The 18,921-nt window shown below is 44.5% G+C and overlaps 1 protein-coding gene across 3 annotated transcripts in view; it reads right to left on the bottom strand.

Moving 5' to 3' along the window:
* Positions 1-18,921, bottom strand: part of VPS8 (VPS8 subunit of CORVET complex) — a 229,679-nt gene that overhangs the window by 144,486 nt on the left and 66,272 nt on the right. For all 3 annotated transcript variants that reach the window (XM_075132278.1, XM_048863795.2, XM_075132277.1), the window contains exons 14-21: positions 15,951-16,121; positions 12,702-12,776; positions 11,949-11,984; positions 11,146-11,236; positions 9,365-9,411; positions 5,633-5,722; positions 3,811-3,857; positions 1,261-1,483 (exon numbers count right to left, since the gene is read on the bottom strand). In XM_075132278.1, the coding sequence (XP_074988379.1) occupies positions 1,261-1,483; positions 3,811-3,857; positions 5,633-5,722; positions 9,365-9,411; positions 11,146-11,236; positions 11,949-11,984; positions 12,702-12,776; positions 15,951-16,121 (780 nt within the window). The remainder of the gene's footprint in view (positions 1-1,260; positions 1,484-3,810; positions 3,858-5,632; positions 5,723-9,364; positions 9,412-11,145; positions 11,237-11,948; positions 11,985-12,701; positions 12,777-15,950; positions 16,122-18,921) is intronic.

Below are 18,921 nucleotides of genomic sequence, written 5' to 3'. Positions count from 1 at the left end.
AATATCAGGATACATGAGGGGGCAGCCACAGGCTCACCCCCCCCACCAGGGCTGGCTCTAGGTTTTTTGCTGGGGAAAAAAAAAAAAAAGAGTGCCGCTGAAGCAAAATATCAGGACAAATGGCATCCCAACCGTACATCCGTCAGGACGCGGGACAAACAACTAAATATCAGGACAGTCCTGATTTTATGGGGACATCTGGTCACCCTAGCCGTAACCAGCTTGCAACTCCACTTCCCATGACCCACTATGGACACAGACCATGGGAAGTTCCGCCTGAAGCGTTTGACAGATAGCAGACTCATAGCTCCTGATTGGCTTCCTGCCTTATATAAACCCCCAGGGGTGTTCCAGGAAATATCCTTGCAACAATGTGGATCTCCTGTAGCTACCACAACCATTCCTGCTTCTTGCTCCTGAATTCCTGGCTTTTACCTCAGCTTGATTAGGACTTTGCCTCCTGACTCAGACGCTGACATTTGGTATCGACCCTGGCCTGGAACCCAACTACGAACATCTCTGCTACTTCCAGCATCAGTTTTGTCCCTGCTCTGACCCTTGACCCCGGACAGCCTTTGTTCGGATCCTGACACTCAGTGACCACGTCAAGCAGGAAGATGGACACAGGACAGCCTCCATGAGAAGGTGACGCAATCTCACCTCCCTGCCCATTTTGGTCCAGGTCTTGAAGTCTCTGCAGATTTGACAGTGGTCCCGGATGTGACCCTCACCACGGTACTTAAGGCACCTGGAATGAGGGTCACTGACTGGCAGATTTCTTGCTGACGGTGCAAGGCTGAAAGCCCAGAAACTGAGGCATGCTCTGGTACTTGGCATCAGCATCCAGAACAAACAGGAACCGACATGCTAAGAAAACTAAGAAAAATGACTAATGAAACTTACACTAAAGCACTCATTAACTATGCAATGAGTACTAATAATTATATACCAGAGAGAAAAATAAATCCCTGAGAGAGAAAGCAGGAACAAGCTAACCTGCTCCAACTACCAATCACGGGAGGCAAGAATGAACTGAGAGCGATCAGGGTCGATCTGCCCTTTATACCAAAGTGCAGAAGCATGAGGCAGCGGAGATTGCATGTGCTGCCCCGAAAGATACTGCCAAGGGAAAAAAGTTTGACTCTGGTGCACTGGGTGCACACACATCTGAAATGGAATGGACATACGCAATCTCTTAAAGAACGATTGTGATCATCTGACCTCCTGTATAACATAGGCTATATTAACATGGCAGTTCACCTGCTGTATGTCTAGGCTGGTGATATCCATATGCACAATGCAGGCCTCCATGTCCTCCATTAGGTTCTTATCTTGGTAGTGAAGCAGCAAGTCTTTCATCACTTGAGCTGTCATTCCCATCAACTTATCACTTAAAATGTAAGGCTCCAGGCACTCCAGAAAAACACCCTTTGCCACTGAATTCTCACTCAATTTGTCATACATCTGGCTGAACAGAAGATCACTAAGAGAAAAAAGTGACAATTACTTATTAAAATGAAGATTAATTAAACTCTATTAAATGTTATAATGACCTGCTTTCTATACAAAACGAGGTAACTACAGCATTCTGCATTTCTTAGCTTAACAATTGGAAACCCCACTTAACACCAATGTAGACACAGTTTAACACTTTTACAAATGTATCAATCATATTGTAGCCTAGGAGGAAGCTGGTAGAGGAAGCTTTAGCAGAGTGGTTCATGAGTTCAATTGCACCCACCAAAACACCCTTGGGGGGCAGGTGGGGAGTGGTATTCACTCCTTTGCACAAGAAATTATATGCAGCTCTATAGCCCAGCACCTGCATCATGGTGCTACTGCTCCCAGCTATATCTCTGTGCAATGATGTCAGAGTCACGTGCTGCCAGGGAGGCCCAAAGGGCAAAGTCTGCCAGAGGGTGTCTGGGTATGGGGGGGACATGAGGGTTCCCCCATGTGTCCCAGGCTCCAGGCAGCAGGACACAGGGCTCATTGTGGGGCCTCTCCCCACTCTGCACAGCAAGATCCAGATGCTGAGCAAAGATGCCTCCCCCACCATACACCGGGCAGGGTGTCTCTTGCCACTGTGAGTAACTTGCAAGGCCCTGGGGTGACCAGCACTGAGAGTGGGCCCTGGACCCTCACTGGACCACATCCCTGCCCTAGCATTCATTATATCATGCTCTCTTTTTATTTATTTTTTTGTTTTGTTTCATACTGTGATTACACTACAGCTTAGTATAGTGCAAGGGTTCTCAACCTTTCTTTCTGAGCCCCTCTCCCCCCAACAGGCTATAGAAACTCAATGGCCCAGCTGTGCCACAACAACTGTTTTTCTGCATATAAAAGCCAGGGCTGGCGTTGAGGGGTAGCAACGGGTGGTGGGGTTTGGGGTCCCAAGCTGCAGTCCTGCACAGCAGGGCTTTGGTTTTCTGCCCTGGGCCCTAGCAAGTCTTAACACCAGCCATGCTTGACGAACCCCCTGAAACCTGCATGCAGCCTCCCAGGGGGCCCTGGACCCCTGGCTGAGAATCAATGGTATAATGCATTCATTGAACACGGAGGCTACATCCACCACTGGAAGCTGGTGAAATAGTTTTTTCAAAGAACAGTGAAAACTAGACAACAAAGTGCCTCCAAATAAAGTCAGAGAGGTGCTGGGTCCACACACAGTTTCTGTACACAACTATTTTGGTTAGCGTGATTTTTAACCAAATAGTTATAACCAGCCCAACTTCTGGGGTGGATGCAATTATACCAATATAAAGACCATATTTCCCTTCCCTATGAAATAAAATAGATCAGTATAAGCACTTTTACATCAATTCAACTGTGCCCACACTGGGGAGTTGTATTGCTTTTACTAGACTGGCATAGTTAGGTGGTATAACTAATTTGTAGACAAGCTCGAATAAGCATTTAACATGCAGGAAAAGTCCTGAGGTAAAATAGGAACAAGAACTAGTAGACCCAGAAAATCTTTTCCAATTCTATTTCATCTAATTCTTGGAGTTGGAAAGGTGGATGATTTACTAGAGGAGATAAAGAGAAGTGTGGGAAAGCAATGTGCACGTAAACTAAACAGAACACTTTTTTTAAAAAAAATATAAAGTGATTAAGTGGAAATGAGAAATTTTTTTAATACAAAATTAAAACAGTGTCAGCTTTTCATTTTCCTGGTGTGAAATTTTCCTGCTTTTACATAGACTGACACTGTGGTTTAATAATTTTACCGAAAGGGTTTAACATGAATGAATCAAAAACATTACTTTTGAACTGGGATGAATATTCATAACCTGGGGGTCATTTGTCGAAGTACGAGAAATTACTCTGTGGGGGAATGTAGAAAATTCATAAAAGGAAAATCTGTCAAGTCAATTTCACAGTAGTTGTAGCAAGAAAAAAAAATCTAGAACAAAGGTGCTGAGACACTATAGTGACCAGTTCCGTCATAAAATCTATAAAGATTGGATAGACAGATCAAATATAAGTGTACTGATGGAATCCAAAAAGTCTTTGACATTTACATGGATACAGAAAAGTCAATTACATTAGGTAGGGTTAGAAAAATTAGAAGTGATAAACTCTCCCTGCTTTATTGCATAACTGGCTTGGCAATAGGGAGGAAGGTTAAAAACAAACTTCCCCTTTTGGCCTATTATTCCATAATTGTCAGCTATCAGGTTTTTAACACCTGTTCGGGTCACCATGAGACAGAGCATACAGGACTAGATGGGCCACTGGCCTGATCTGTGATTGCAGTTCCTATGGTTTCATTAATCTGACAGACAAGCATGCAAACTGTCTTACGTTCGCTGAAGTAAAAGGCAGTAGTCGACTATGACAGGCACCATATCCTGTAGAAAGACCATGAAGAAAGTGTGAGTAACTCAATCATAGGTAATGTCAAACGGCATACATTATCAGTATGATCAATACTGTGAAGAATCAATGACCGTAGCTCACACATTTAGGCAGTTGCCCAATTACACTGATTTTCCTGGACAAAAGATACAATTATACAGCTGTAACTCCTCCAAAGCTACACCCACATCACAGGCCTTTCCAAATTCCAGCAGTAACAAAAAATTTATTTTAGTACAGCAGCCGGCAGAGACTGCAAATCATATCTGGGCCCCGTTAGGCGAGCTACTGCAGACACAACATAGACAAAATTGACAAAGATGTAACAATTGCAGAAGAGAAGTACAAGGACAAAACATGACAGCAACACACATCTCTCAATTTGCAGGTTTCAAAACCTTTTAAAAATCTTCCATACTTGATGAGTGGATGATCAGGGATTTGGGCTCAGCTGGACAAAGGGAAAATAAGGAGACAACGGCCAGAGAGTTTGATTTGGATTCACTTGGCAATGGATTCTCAGAAAAGGTTTCTGGACAGAGCTGGACAAGAATTAATTCTTGAGGAAAGTTTTGAGGTATGTTCCAGGTTATTCTGGCGCCCCATTTAATAGTACTGAGAACCGGGGCATCTGAGGGGATTAGAGGTGGTTGAAGACAGAAGGCAGCTAATCTTCCTCTCCATAAATCTTCTGAAGGAGGAATTGGCAGACTGATTAAACATTTTGGAATATTAAAATAGATCTCATTTTCTCCTGATTCAGTGGGTGAGGCTACCCCTCTACTGAGAGTTCTAGGAACCCCTAAACCCGTACCTGTTAGCCTGGACAGCCTTCTCTGGACACCTGAGAAAACCCAAGTCCAGTGGCAGAGCTCTCTCTCTGGTACCTTGTTCGGCATAGCTTTTACTCTTCCCAAAGGGATCACATTCCATTGTGAACCCCTCAGGTCTCTGCCATGGGTATCCAGAATTCCACAAATTCATCTCTGGACACTGCTCAGCTTGACATACTCAATCTTCACCGGTCTAGCCAGGGTCAAATTAAGGTGTAATTATGCCATTGTTCAAAGAGGCTCAACTTTTAAAGAACGGATAACAAAATGTAACAACTTTGAAAGCAGATTAGAATGAAGCCTCCCGAAGGCCACATCAGTGCTCCAGATGCAGAGTGTAGCACCTTCTTCTTCATCCATAGAATTAGAAAGTTGACAGGTTTCAGAGTAGCAGCAGTGTTAGTCTGTATGCGCAAAAAGAAAAGGAGGACTTGTGGCACCAAATTTGTTAGTCTCTAAGGTGCCACAAGTCCTCCTTTTTTTTTTTTTTAGAAAGTTGAGTTATTTTCTGGTCATTATGTCCCAAGAGCTCACTGTCTTCTGGAAGAGCCGTTTAACACCACAGCATTTCAGTTCTGAAATATTCTGTATACAAACTCCTGTTTGTAGGACTGATTTTGGAATACTCCAGAACTCTCAAGCAGATTATGGTGCTGGCTGTAGAGGATTGCTACATACCCTAACAGAGCACACAGGGGATTCAGTCTATTTCTACTGGTGTAGATTAGAAGACATCGAAAATGAGAACAGTCATACTTGAATTAAGAATACCTAGGAGTAACTAATACCTAATTTCTCAAAGAAATCACACATTTCATGAATGTTTCAACAACATTTAAAACCTATTATATAAAAAAGTCAATGACTTTCAGAGAAAAGCTACAATTTTATTGCAAACTGCAGCATTGATCAAGAGAGCATCTGAGGTGTTGTACCTGAAAGTGTTGCTCCATAACTTGGATTTTACCCTGGTCAGGACATTTTTTCAAAGTTCGATCCGCATAATGGAAGAGGATTTCAACCATCTAGATGAAAAGATAACAGTAGGAAATTTTCTTCACATACTACTATCAGCAGGGTTGGTAGTACCACTGTATTAATGTTGCCCAACATTTCCCATTATAAAAACTTGTTTTCAGTTGGTTATAAAACTTTGCCAAATTAACTGTTCCACCTGAAATTCTGCACGCCATGTATGTGCCTCAGACTGAATTTTTTTTTTTTTTCCCTCAAAATTTCACCCAAAATGGTTCAGCCATTTCCAATAATGAGGTTAGGGAAAAATAAATTTTGCCATGTTGAAAAAACTAACATGTCCTTTGAAAAGCTCTAGTGCAGAGGTGGGCAAACTACGACCTGGAGGCCATATCCGGGCCTCAAGTTCCCACTGGGGAGCAGGGGCTCGCCCCGCTCTGCGCGGATCCTGGAAGCAGCGGCATGTCCCCTCTCCGGCTCCTACTCATAGGGGCAGTCAGGGGGTTCCGCACGCTGTTCCCGGCCCAAGTGCCACCCTTGCAACTCCCATTGGCTGGGAACCACAGCTAGTGGGAGCTGAAGGGGTGGCGCCTACGGACAGAGTAGTGCACAGAGCCACCTGGCTGAGCCTCTGTGTAGGAGCCGGAGAGGGGACATACTGCTGCTTCTGGGAGCTGCTTGAGGTAAGTGCCCCCCAGAGCCTGCACCGCTGACCCCCTCCCATGCCCCAACCCCCAATTTTGTGAGCATTCATGGCCCACCATACTATTTCCATACCCAGATGCGGTCCTTGGGTCAAAAAGTTTGCCCACCTCTGCTCTAGTGTCCTCATGCTTTGGAGCAGGGACTTGAAATTTGGCATACGGTGGCCTTTGTTTCAGTGAAGTGCTTTTTTCCATTCCTAAGAAAATCTGCCCAAATTTTGCAGTTACAAGCTTTTTGAAAAACGACAGTTTACATATGCTCAGTAGAGAATAGTAGGTAGAGAATAGCTAGAGATTCTATCTGCACTGAGCATGCTCCAGCCTGTTAGGAGTGTTAGTGACAATGTAGAATTCATGCCTGCATCTTTGCCTGAGATAGAATTTTGGGTATTGTCTGCCTGTTTGGTTTTTAATACTCTTATAATCTATATATTCACATATCTTATACTAATGCCTGTGAACAGAGGATAAAGACCTTGCTTCTGCCCAGCCAGATGGGTTTACTAGTACAATGAGAAAGAGATAAGAAACAGAGCACAGCTAAAATGTTACAGCGTATGGTGGGAGTATAACATACGAGCATACACTGGAAGGCTGCCTGGCTCTTCTCTCAAGCCAAGGTCAAGCAACCAGTTAGGAGAGGTAAAGGAGAAGGAGGGGTGTGGTGGAGTGGTGCCCCACCCCCATTCCAGATTGGGCTACAACAGGCTAGAGCAGCTGCGCAAAGCAGCAGCCAATCAGGGAGGGCCTGTTAGAGAGCCAATCAGGGCCAGTATTACAGCCAGCCAATCAGGGCTAGGCTAGGCCCTATATAAAGGCTGCTTAGGAAGGGAGCAGGTAGTCTCTCCCAGGCCTTTAGAGGGTGAAGGTCTTTCTCCTGCATGAGGAGACTAGCACCAGGGACAGCGCAGGGCTAGGCAAATAAGGGGAGCAGAAGGGAACTCCCACCCAGTACCTGCAGGGCTGCAGGCACTGAGAAAAAGGGCCTAGCCGGTGCAAAGGGGCCAAAGGGGAAACGGCCCAGGGTGAGAGACGGACGAAGGGAGAGAAGGAGGGCAGGCAGGAAGGCTGCTGCCAAAGGGTCCCTGGGTCAGGACCCAGAGTAGGGGCCAGGCCTGGTTCCCCCCCTTGCACTTCCACCTGGCCATTGGGAGTGGCCATCACAGGCTGCACCAGACCCCTGCCAAAAGGGGTTAGACTTTGGGGTGTGGTTGGCCATTGTGGCTGGGGCGAAGAGAAGGACTGCTGATAACACCAAACCCCCGGAAGGGGGTGAGACCAGAGCAGTGGGCACTGCCAGAGGGCAGTGTCCTGAAGAGGACGCCATGAGCTGGGAGCAACATTGGTTGAGATGCCAATCTAGGGTGAGAGATGGATGGGACAGAACAGGCAGAGGGCGCTCTGCACGAACTGAGCTAATTCCCAGAGTGAACAGCAGGAGGCACTGCGGTGGTGAGTCCCAACCCCGTCACGGGGGGAGGGCAATAAGAAACACAAAGCCAAAGTAAAGTCTGGCCTTGGCCAGAGCACAACCTCACTTTTTACCCCTCCCACGGGATACAAAAGAGATGGGATGAAAACCCCAGGCTCATGAGCCTCCAAAACGGAACATGACCATAAGCTGTAAAGGGTGCCATTAGGGACATGCACTGCAGGTATATTTGGGCCTGATAAAAAGGGGGGAATGGGGACACAGGCAAGGCTCTGCAGTGTCAGAGCTGGGAAGGGGGATACAGGGTAAATGGGGTCACTGGGGAACAGACTCTGCTGGCGTGCAGAGCTATGGATATGCTTGCTTGGAACTAACCCCAATAAACATCGCACTGTCTGCACTTCAAACTTCTGGTCTTCTGCTTTCTGTCTGTGTGACAAGAACCAGGGGAGGAGGTGAAGGGAAAGCCCTCTAACACAGCCTAAGGCTGCAGGACCTGAGCAAGAATTTATCTGAAAATGCTTCTAATGGCAGTTGGGGCCAATAGCATTCTGTTTTTTCCACAGAGATTTCAGCTTTGAATTGAGCTTTTTGATGGTCAGACAGCTGAGGGACGCTCATCCTATCAAAAAATTCCTGGTTTGTTCTACCAAGAACATCTGAGTGTATAAAAGCTTTCTATACAATAAATAGAGGCTGCCAGAATGTCTATTCTGCATGTCCCGCTGTTTGGTTTTTCTTGATTGTTGGTACAAAAAGTAGGAATGGGAAATGGGTGACAATCTAAGACCTGGCAGCTGAAGCAACAGACTCTTCACAACTAATAAGATGCATATGTTCCAAATGTAGCAGCTTCCTGAGCTTTGCTCAGCATAAATGAAAGTCATTTCTCCACTATAAAAGACCCACTATTTACATCAAACTATTGCCATAGATTTTCACTGTTTAAAAACATGCCGGGGATAGTTGGTTTTGGAATGCCTCGGTGCCTGTGAACAAAAGGATGTTCAGGAGTCTGAGGGCAGGTTGAATATTTAGTTACTTCTGAATTGGTCTTCACTGCAACTAAACATTTCATTGTGCACTGCCCGCAAAAACAAGACTCGGAGGCAAGTGGGCAATGTCAACTGGAAGGGATTATTTTGCAGGTACAGGCATATTTAAGACACCCACTGGAAGTCAGGCTAGGTACATGCAGGATAGCTGCCAATATTGAAGTAGTGAAGTCTAGTTCTTGAAGGGTACATACTGGCTGGGATTGGGACTCTGGTACCTGTGAAGTGCCAAGAGGCAGAAGAATGAGTTAAATTTGGCACATGCTAGATACCACATCCTGCAAGTAGCTTTTACCTGAAGTACATGCTTTGTCAGTATGCCCAATCGCTAGTTTCTAATCAGTTCTCTTTCAAATAAAGCTCATTTAAAAAAAAAAATCACAACCCACATACGCACACCTACAGAGATTTTTGGAGGACAGAAGCCAATTCTTTCAAAAATAGTTGAGGGGTAAATTAAGAGTGGTATCAATACATATGAAATTGGGATTTGCAACTCACTCGGTCAGCAAGGACAGACTTTCGCTTATTGGCATCCCCAGACAACCCTGTAAAGGAATACAAAGAGAAAAAAAAACAAAGGTTCCTTTTCATAATCAATATGTAAATGGAAGTGAGGACTCATTTCAGCTCCCAAAACTCAGAAATAATAGAAGACTTAACTGCTGAAACCCTTTAGCTGCAGGTGTCCAGATATCCTGAACATACTTAGACACACCTCATACAGACAAGCCCTTTGCATTAACAAACGAAACCTACACTTCATGTGACGATTAACTTAATCTGTTTATTGATGGTTTTAGAAAAAAGATTTTGAAAGGGCCCTGTTCTGATTCTGCCCCATTCAGTCAGGAGGATTTGAGTTTTAGGTAACTAAGTCTTTACCTGCATTTTTATAGTCCCTTAGATTAGTTTTGTGAGGCATAATTATTACTGTATTCATAAGATGCTTTGAGATCTTTGCATGAAAGGAGCTAATTTACTGCACTACAAGTGCAAAATACATCTATCCCAATAAAAAATATGCAATTCCTTTGTATATTGAAAATTGTGATGTGTAAACTAAAATTTATGATTTTCATTTATTCAAGTACCATAGAATCTCAGAGTTATGAACTGAGTTATTAACTGACCGGTCAACCAGAAACCTCATTTGGAACCAAAAATATGCAATCAGGTAGCAGCAGAGATGAAAAAAGAAAATAACGTATAGTACTGTGTTAAACATAAACTACTAAAAAAATAAAGAAAAAGTTTTGATGTTTGGTTAATTTAAATTAAAATGGTTCAAAGCAGCACTTTTTTTTTTTGCATAGTAAAGTTTCAAAACTGTGTTAAGTCAATATTCAGTTGTAAACTTTTGAAAGAACCACCATAAAGTTTTGTTCAGAGTTACAAACAACCTCCATTCTCAAGGTGTTTGAAACTCTGAGGTTCTACTGTATTACAAAGACACATAAAATACATGAGGATATTTGTCTCTATGTCCTGGAACTTAAAAAAGAGCAACCTGTCAAAATCCATCAGAAAATTTATAGAAAACGTAGGGTGAACCATATAAATTATAGTTCATTGTGAAATTCAGCAAAGCAGGCACAGGCATATGTAACATACTTCATCAGCTAAGGACACTTAGAGGAGAGGGTGTTACTTTAGTACCCAATAGGGCCACAAAAAAACTCCACCAACTAGTACAACTGCAGGGAAGCACTGAAGTGGTGTTCTTTCCAGCTGCCCTAGCAATCCCCTGCATAGAAGCTATGCTGGCTTCTTAGTCATGCCTGCGCATAAGTGAAGATGTGCCACCTTGCTCCTCTTGTGCATCTTCAATCACTAGGGGCCTCTGACTTTTTTTAAATTCATATCAACACCTTCTTGGAGCCCTGGGAACCTTCTAGTAAGGTATGAAACACTGTTTTGCAGTAATCCCTTATTACAAGTCTCATTTTCCAAGAGTCACATCCTCTACAGTTGTACTTTTCCAGGAAAGTGAAAGCAGATGGAAGTAATTACCCCATAACCCAGTAGGGGTGGGGGAGGTGCTTTGCCGCCTTAAAACAGCTAATTACTAAAAGGAGAGAAGTTTTTACTAGGAAACTGCACAACTCTACAAAAGCCAGTCAGCCCATAGTCAACACATTTGCATCATCCTGATCACATTCAAACTACAAGAGCTTTTTTATTCTTCACGGATACAATTCTCACTTTAATTTCTTTTGACTAATGCTTGCTTCTGTGTGCATGTGTATAAAAGCTACCCCACTGCTTTAAAAATAACTTACCTACTACAGCCTTTGCTTTACCCTCATGAAAAGACCATGCTAGAGCCAGGGCCTCAGTAAGACAGTCTTGTTTCAGAAGGTGATCCACTCTCTAAAATTAGATGTACAAGCAATATGGGACTCCTCAGAATTCCAGAACAGCAATCCTTTAAGCCAGTATTTCCCAACCGGTGGGTCATGACCCCCAGGCAAGTGATGAAAGACAACTGTGTGGGTCTCAGGGCATTGAAAACTATTATAATCTCAAGCAAAGAAAATCTTGCTCCCCCACTTACCTTTCTAGGTCAAGTATTCTGTCAGCCTCTCAAAACTACAAATGCATTACAAAGGCTTATTATGATGGGTACATTTTTTTTCCCAACCTTCTTACATTTACTACAAGAGTAAAAAATGTATTTCAAATAAGGGGTCGCCAACCTGGAAAAGGTTGAGAAACACAGATATAGACATACAAGGCCAAGCATTTTAACAGAAATAATTTCAGAGATTTTGAATTTTAAACAATTGGGATGAAATCCTGGCCCTATTAAGTCAATAAAAAAGTTTTGCCCTGGACTTCAACAGGACCAAGATTTTACCCACTATCATTTAAACCAGTGGTATGTGTACCCCATGGGTTACGCAGAGGTCTTCCAGACGGTACATCAACTTAGCTAGATATTTGCCTAGTTGTATAATAGGCTACATAAATACTTATACTTTAAAATTTCTATTAGTCCTGAAGTTCCTTTCCGCCATCAAGCTACTTTTAAACAATTCACACAGTTTATTAAAAAACATACATGCCTCTTCTCCTGACTTACCTCTCTCCAGCTCCTTATCATCATCACATGAACAGACTGAAAAAGAGAAACAAAAAGGTCAGAAAGGGAGATATTCCTTTATGGGCAGTTGTTCATGAGTAACAATCTATGGATTCCCACACATTCATTGTAGTGTCCCAGTGATACACAGAGGCTGCAACTACTCTTCAGAGACTGGAGACGTCGCTCCAAACAGGAGAATTTCCTACCAGCTATTATATAGCAAGTTCATAGTTTCCAAAAAGTTCCTACAAGACTCTGCTTAAACCTGACCTACATTTTGAAAGAATGGAGGACACCAAGCACAAGGATGTACCTTATTGTTCCATATGTTGGGATGCAGCCTCTCTTATTTTTCACCTGTTCCATTCACTCTAGTTCTTCTTGTAGATAGGGACTTGTTAATTTCTGCATATTTCATTTGACATTTTACCCACTATACATTTACTCTGAAGTAGCACTCAACAGGGACTGTAATCCTGGGTGCTACTTCAGTACATGCCTGGGCTAAAACCAGACTGGATTCAGGAAACTTAAAATAAACAACACTGGAGTTACTGCCTACAAAACCTCCCCATTTTACAGCCCCATGTCCTAAAGCTTCATCAGAGATAAGACTGCAGCACTTAGGACCTCACAGCTCCACTGAAATCTTTCAGGAATCTCCCTTGCAGAACACTTCTTTCACTAGAATCACTAAAGCCACCTTACTCTTGAAAGTGCATACATTTCCTGAGAGCTGTCCGCATTTACCTTAGTGCCAAGATAGAAGATTTGACCACCACAGCTGCTGATGGACTGGTAACAGGCTCTCTCCCCAACCAGGGCCTGGGAAAAACATAAGATTTACTCCAGCACAAGCTGATTTTTATTTTCAGTAAACATACATGACATATGTGGCTGTAACTAAACCCTGATGACATTTAGCAATGAAGAAATAAAAGAAGAGTTGGGGAGGACACAGCAGTTTGTCCAGTCATGCTATTCACACGAAGTGGAGCTGGAGACCTAGCAACCCAATCCCTTTCACAGATGCTCACTCATACGTCACTGGAAAAGTCACTCAGTGCAGGGAACACTGTCTCACACTCATGTGTCAGTGATGACAATTACTGTATTCACAAGACACCACCAGAAAGAAAAATCTCATGAGAAATGGCAATTCAGAGTAATTCCAGTCTTATTTCACAACAAAAAGCATTTCTGCTCAGGTTATCTAGTTAAGGCCAGAGAGAAAGAGGGAGGAAAAAGAGAAGATAATAAAACACAGAGGATGAAATCTTCAATAGGAGAGTGCCCTGAGCATCAGCCAGGATGTTGGTTAAATATGGACTACAAGGGAAGAATATCCCCTACCAAATCACCATCCTCAGTTCCTCCATCGCCTGGGTTTGTCTAAACATATCCAAATCTGGCACAACCCTGCTTAGCATATGAGACCTGGTGAGATTATAACCAAAGATGATATGATTGCAGTCTCTGCATAACAGCAGCTGGAAAAAAAACCTGGTAATTTACCATAGCAAAACTGGTTGAGTGTTGCCTCTACAAACGTTAATGGTGATTAGAGTCTCAACACAAACAACATTAACAACAAGGGGGAAGGAATGCAAGGCAAAATCGGGAAAACAGGTTAAAGAATATTTAGTTTAGTTAGATGTATTCAAGTCAGCAGAGCTTGATGAAATTCATCCTAGGGTACTTAAGTAACTATCTGAAGCAACCTTGGAACTGTTAGCAATTATCTTTGAGAACTCATGGAGGACGGGCGAGGTCCCAGAAAACTAGAGAAGGGCAAACATAGTACCTTTCTTTAAAAAGGAGAACAAAGAGGACCTGGGGAATTAAGGACTAGCCAGCCTAACTTTGATAACTAGAAAGATATTTGAACAAATTATTAAAACAATCAATCAATTTGTAAGCACCTAGAGATAAAGAATAGCCAGCATAGATTCATCAAGAACAAATCATGACAAACCAACCTAATTTCCTTCCTTCTCCCACTGGCCTAGTGGAGAGGGAAGAAGCAGTAGTGTGAGAGATCAAGATATTTCACATCAATCCCACATGACAGTCTCATAAGCAAGCTAGTGAAATGTGGTCTAGATCAGTGCTACTCAAAGTGGTGGTCTGTGGACTGGTGCTGGTCTGCGAGCCATCGGCTGCCGGTCTGCGCACACATTGGAAAAAAAATTGCCGGTCCCCCACATCAGATAGCTTGAGAAGCACTGGTCTAGATGAAATTACTATAAGGTGAGTGCACAAATGGTTGAAAGACAGTACTCCAAAAGTAGTTATCAATCGTTTGCTTTCAAACTGGGGAGCCTTATCTAGTGAGGTCCTGCAGGGCTCAGTCCTATTCAGTATTTTCATTAATGACTTGGATAATGGAATGGAAAATATGCTTATAGAAGTTTGCAGATAAAACCAAGCTGGGAGAGGTTGCAAGCAATTTGTAGGACGGAACCAGAATTCAAAATGACCTTGACAAACTGGAGAATTGGTCTGAATTCAACAAGATCAAATTCGATAAAGATAAGTGCAAAATACTTCACTTAGGAAGGAAAAAAAATCAAATGCCCAACTACAAAATGGGAAATAACTGGTTAGGTGATCACACTGCTGAAAAGGATCTGGGGTTTTTAGTGGATCACAAATTGAGTACGAGTCAACAATGTGATGCAGCTGCAAAAAAGGCTAATATTCAGGGGTGTATTAACAGGACTGTTGTATATAAGACATGGGAGATAATTGTTCTGCTCTACTTGGCATTGGTGAGGTCTCAATTGGAGCACTGTGTCCAATTCTGGCTGCCACACTTCAGGAAAGATTTGAATAAATTGGAGAGAGTCCAAAGGAGAGCAACAAAAATGATGAAAGGTTTAGAAAATATGATCTATGCGGAAAGGTTAAAAAACTGGGCACGTTTAGTCTTCAGAAAAGACGACTGAGGGAGGATCTGATAATAGTCTTCAAATATGGGCCATTACAAAGAAGACTGATCAATGTACACTGAATGTAGGACAAGAAGTAATGGGCTTAATAAGCAGAAAGATTTAGGTTAGATATTCGGAGAAAAAAAATTTAACTATAAGGTTAGTTAAGCTCTGGAACAGGCTTCCAAGGGAGATTGCAGAATCTCCATCATTGAAGGTTTTCAAAACAGGTCAGACAAACACACACTTGTCAAGGATGGTCTAGGTTTAACTGGTCCTTCCTCAACACAGAGGGCTGAATTTAATGCCTTCTCAAGGTCTCTTCCAACCCTACATTTTTGAGTCTGTATTCCCACTTCTGGGATGCGACCCACCCCAGCACCACCGAGCTTCAGCAGCTTTCTGAAAAACACCATCCAATGAGACCATACAAGAACCCTCTTGCAGCACTCTGTATTGGGACCTGCCATTATAAGAGGCCAGGGGGCCTCAATAACTTCAGTTTCTTCCACTCAGAATTTTAGGAGAGGAACGCTGAGAAAAAGGGGAAAAATGTGGCCTTTGCAATAGTCACTCTACCTGCCCAATCTTGAAGAACCAGCTGCTACAGTCACCATTATATTTTTCTTTGAAGAGGGTTCTGAGGCTCAGTGGGACGATGGTGCATCCTATAAGCGTGAATGTGAAGAGGCAACACTTCAAGAATTCTCACTAAATCAACAATAAACAAGCTTTTTAAAAAAGGAGTACTTGTGGCATCTTAGAGACTAACAAATTTATTTGAGCATAAGCTTTTGTGAGCTACAGCTCACTTCATCAGAGCTGTAGCTCACGAAAGCTTATGCTCAAATAAATTTGTTAGTCTCTAAGGTGCCACAAGTCCTCCTTTTCTTTTTGCGGATACAGACTAACACTGCTGCTACTCTGAAACCAAGCTTTTTAAAAAGGCTCTTTAAAAAGGTTTTAGGCAATCCTAAACTTCCCTGTTTAAAAAAAGCAAATTTCAAAGAGTGTTATCAATCAACAAGTAAAACACTAGCAGGCTACAAAGTTCATAGGTCTTTACCAATGCTTGGCTGACATTGCCTCCTGTGGCCAGTGATTTGAAGTGACTACTGTTATATACTAGCTGCACCTCCGAAATCTCTATAGTCTCCAGCTCCTCCTGCGTCTGGCGATCTATCATATGCAGCTTCTCCACACTGTCCAGAAGCACTACTGTGCGTGAGTTTATCCACTGGAAAGAAGGCATATGTCAAACTTCAGCAACATTTCATGCATAACTATCAGGACAATATACTACAAAAACACCCTAGAGCACTAATATCGTAAGCTATTGGTAGCCGGCAGCATACAGAAGTTATTATTCTGGGTGTTTGGGGTAAGGCTGAAGTTTAGAATCTAACTACTTTACAGGACAAAAGTGTAACTACAAGGAAGGTGACAACCAGAAAACTTTCTCTGGAGCACCCAGTTATGAGAAACTTCCTCACGGAGTTTAATTTCTTGTACTGTAGGTCTTTAGTCAAAGGAACAATTTTTGCTCTTAAAGCATAATATATACCTGGCACATCTATATTGCCTTCCTCCCTGAAATCCTTACTCACATTCTTGTTACTGTTGTTCTTCAAGATGTGCTGCTCGTATCCATTCCAATTAGGTGTGCGTGTGTCGCGTGCAAAGTCAATAAAGTTTTTCCCCTAGAGCAGAAGGGGGCAAACTACGGCCCGCAGGACCCTTCCCTCTGGCCCACAAGCTTCTGCCAAGGAGCAGGATCAAGACAGGCTTGCAGAGGAGCCAGCCCAATTCCCCTGCAGCGTGGTGAATGGGGCGGAAGCTAGCCCCTGTCCCCTCCCCTTCTGCTCTCCTCCCTCCCCGCCTCTCTTGCGGTCACAGTTCCCCCAGCACCTGGGCAGTGTGGCTGCAGCTCCGGCCGGGTGGCACAGCTATAGCACTGCCAGACCTGGTGCTCCAGGGGGCGCAACAGAGGGAGGTCGGGGTGGGGAGGCGAGGAGCAGGGGGAGTTGCGGAGGGGGATGGGGACGGTCAAGGGGCCTGAGTCCTGCTGCCAGGGACAGGGGTAGAGCAAGCCAGGGCCCCCCTCCACCTCCAGCATGCTTGACCCCCGTCCCCAGCAGCCAAGCCCAGACAGGGAGTGAGCCCTGCCCGACTGCCAGGGAGAGCAGCCAAACGAGGAAGGGAAATGCACAGGGAAAGGACTGAGCACCCCTTTCCCCCACCCCACAGGTAATGTGGGGTGGGGAGAGCAGGGAGGGTTGGATGGGGGGCCCCACGGGGGCGGTCAGGGGACAGAGCAGGGGTGTTTGGATAGGTTGCAGGAGTCCCAGGGGGGCAGTCAGGGGTGGGGAGCAGGGGGGGGTTGGGTGGGGGCGGGGGCCAGGTCACACCTCGCTGTTTTGGGAGGCATAGCCTCCCCCAGCCTTCCCTACCTGGCCCGCCATACAATTTCTGTACCCGCTGTGGCTCTAGGGTCAAAAAGTTTGCCCACCCCTGTCCTAGAGGCATCCATTGGTTCAGCTGTGGAGCCCCCTGGAGTGATGTCTCTCTGGTGCTCAATATATGACCCTGCCGACCCAGCGCCTCCTCAGATCCTTCTTGCCGTTTACTCTGACAGAGGGAAAGGTGGGTGGATTTGGAATGGATATGAACACCACATCTCAAAGAACAATTACGAGAAAGTGAGTAACTGCTTTTTCGAGCGATTGCTCATATCGAATCCAATTAGATGACTCCTAAGCCTTACCTAGGCGGTGGGGTTGGAATTATGGAATTGCTGATTGGAGTACCACTCTGCCAAAAGCTGCATCATTGCTGGCATAATGATAGGTGAATGTATGCACTGAAGACCAAGTTGCTGCCCTGTAGATTTCCTGTTTCAGGACCTGGGCCAGGAATGCTGCCGAAAAGGCCTGTGCCCTTGGGAAGTATGTTGTAAGTGCCGGGGCTCGTATCTTGGCCAGCTCATAGCACGTGCAGATTCAGGACATGATCCAGGAAGATATTCTTTGAGATGAGACCAGGAGCCCTTTCATACGGTATGCCACAGCTACGAACTGATTTGACTTCCTGAATGGCATAGTGCACTCCATGAAGAAGGCTAGTGCTTGCTGAACATCCAGAGTGCACATCCTCTGCTCGTGGCTACAGGCATGAAGCTTAGGATAAAAAAAACAAGCAGGAATGTGTCTTGGCTAGTATAGAAATGTGACACGACCTTAGGAAAAAAGGCCAGGTGAGGTCTGAGTTGCACCTTATCCTCGTGGAAAACCATATAAGGTAGGTCAGAGGTAAGGGCCTTTAACTCAGACACCCTCCTTGCTGATGTAATGGTGACCAGGAAGGCTACCTTCCATGACAGATAGAGAAGGAAGCAAGTCCCTGGTGGTTCAAATGGGGGCCCCATTAGTTTGGAGAGGATCAAGTTAAGGTCCCACGCAGGAACAGGCTGTCTAATCTGGGGATGTACCTGTTCCAGACCTTTGAGGAACCAGCCAACCATGGGGCTGGGAGAGACGGAACATTCAGACGCTCCCGGGTGGAAAGCCAAGATAGCAGCGAGGTGTACTTTTATGGATGACGTAGCCAGACCTTGCTGTTTCAGGTTCAGAAAGTACTCTAGGATGAGAGGTATACACACCTGTCACACCAGCAAGTAAACCTTTTCCACTTTGCCAGATATGTGGCCCTAGTGGGGTTCTTCCTGCTGCTGAGTAAGACCTCCCTTACCTGTTCCGAGCACAGAAGCCCCCGAGGTTCAGCCATGAAGCTTCCAGGCCGTGAGGTGGAGGGACTGGAGGTTGGGGTGACTAAGACGACCGGGGTCCTGGGTGATCATGTTGGGGAGGAGTGGCAACATGATCGGGGCATCCACCAACAGCTCCAGGAGCGTGGTGTACCAGTGTTGTCAAGGCCACGCTGATGCCACCAGAATTATCTCCGCACCGTCCCTGCGGACCTTGAATAGGACCTTGTGCAAGAGGGATCGGGGAAAGGCATAGAGCAGGAGGCTTCCACAG

The sequence above is a fragment of the Caretta caretta genome, chromosome 9 (assembly GCF_965140235.1).
Source record: "Caretta caretta isolate rCarCar2 chromosome 9, rCarCar1.hap1, whole genome shotgun sequence".
In the NCBI taxonomy this organism is placed as follows: Eukaryota; Metazoa; Chordata; order Testudines; family Cheloniidae; genus Caretta; species Caretta caretta.
Note: the sequence above shows the minus strand (reverse complement) of the source record. Positions and strands in the feature narration are given on the sequence as shown.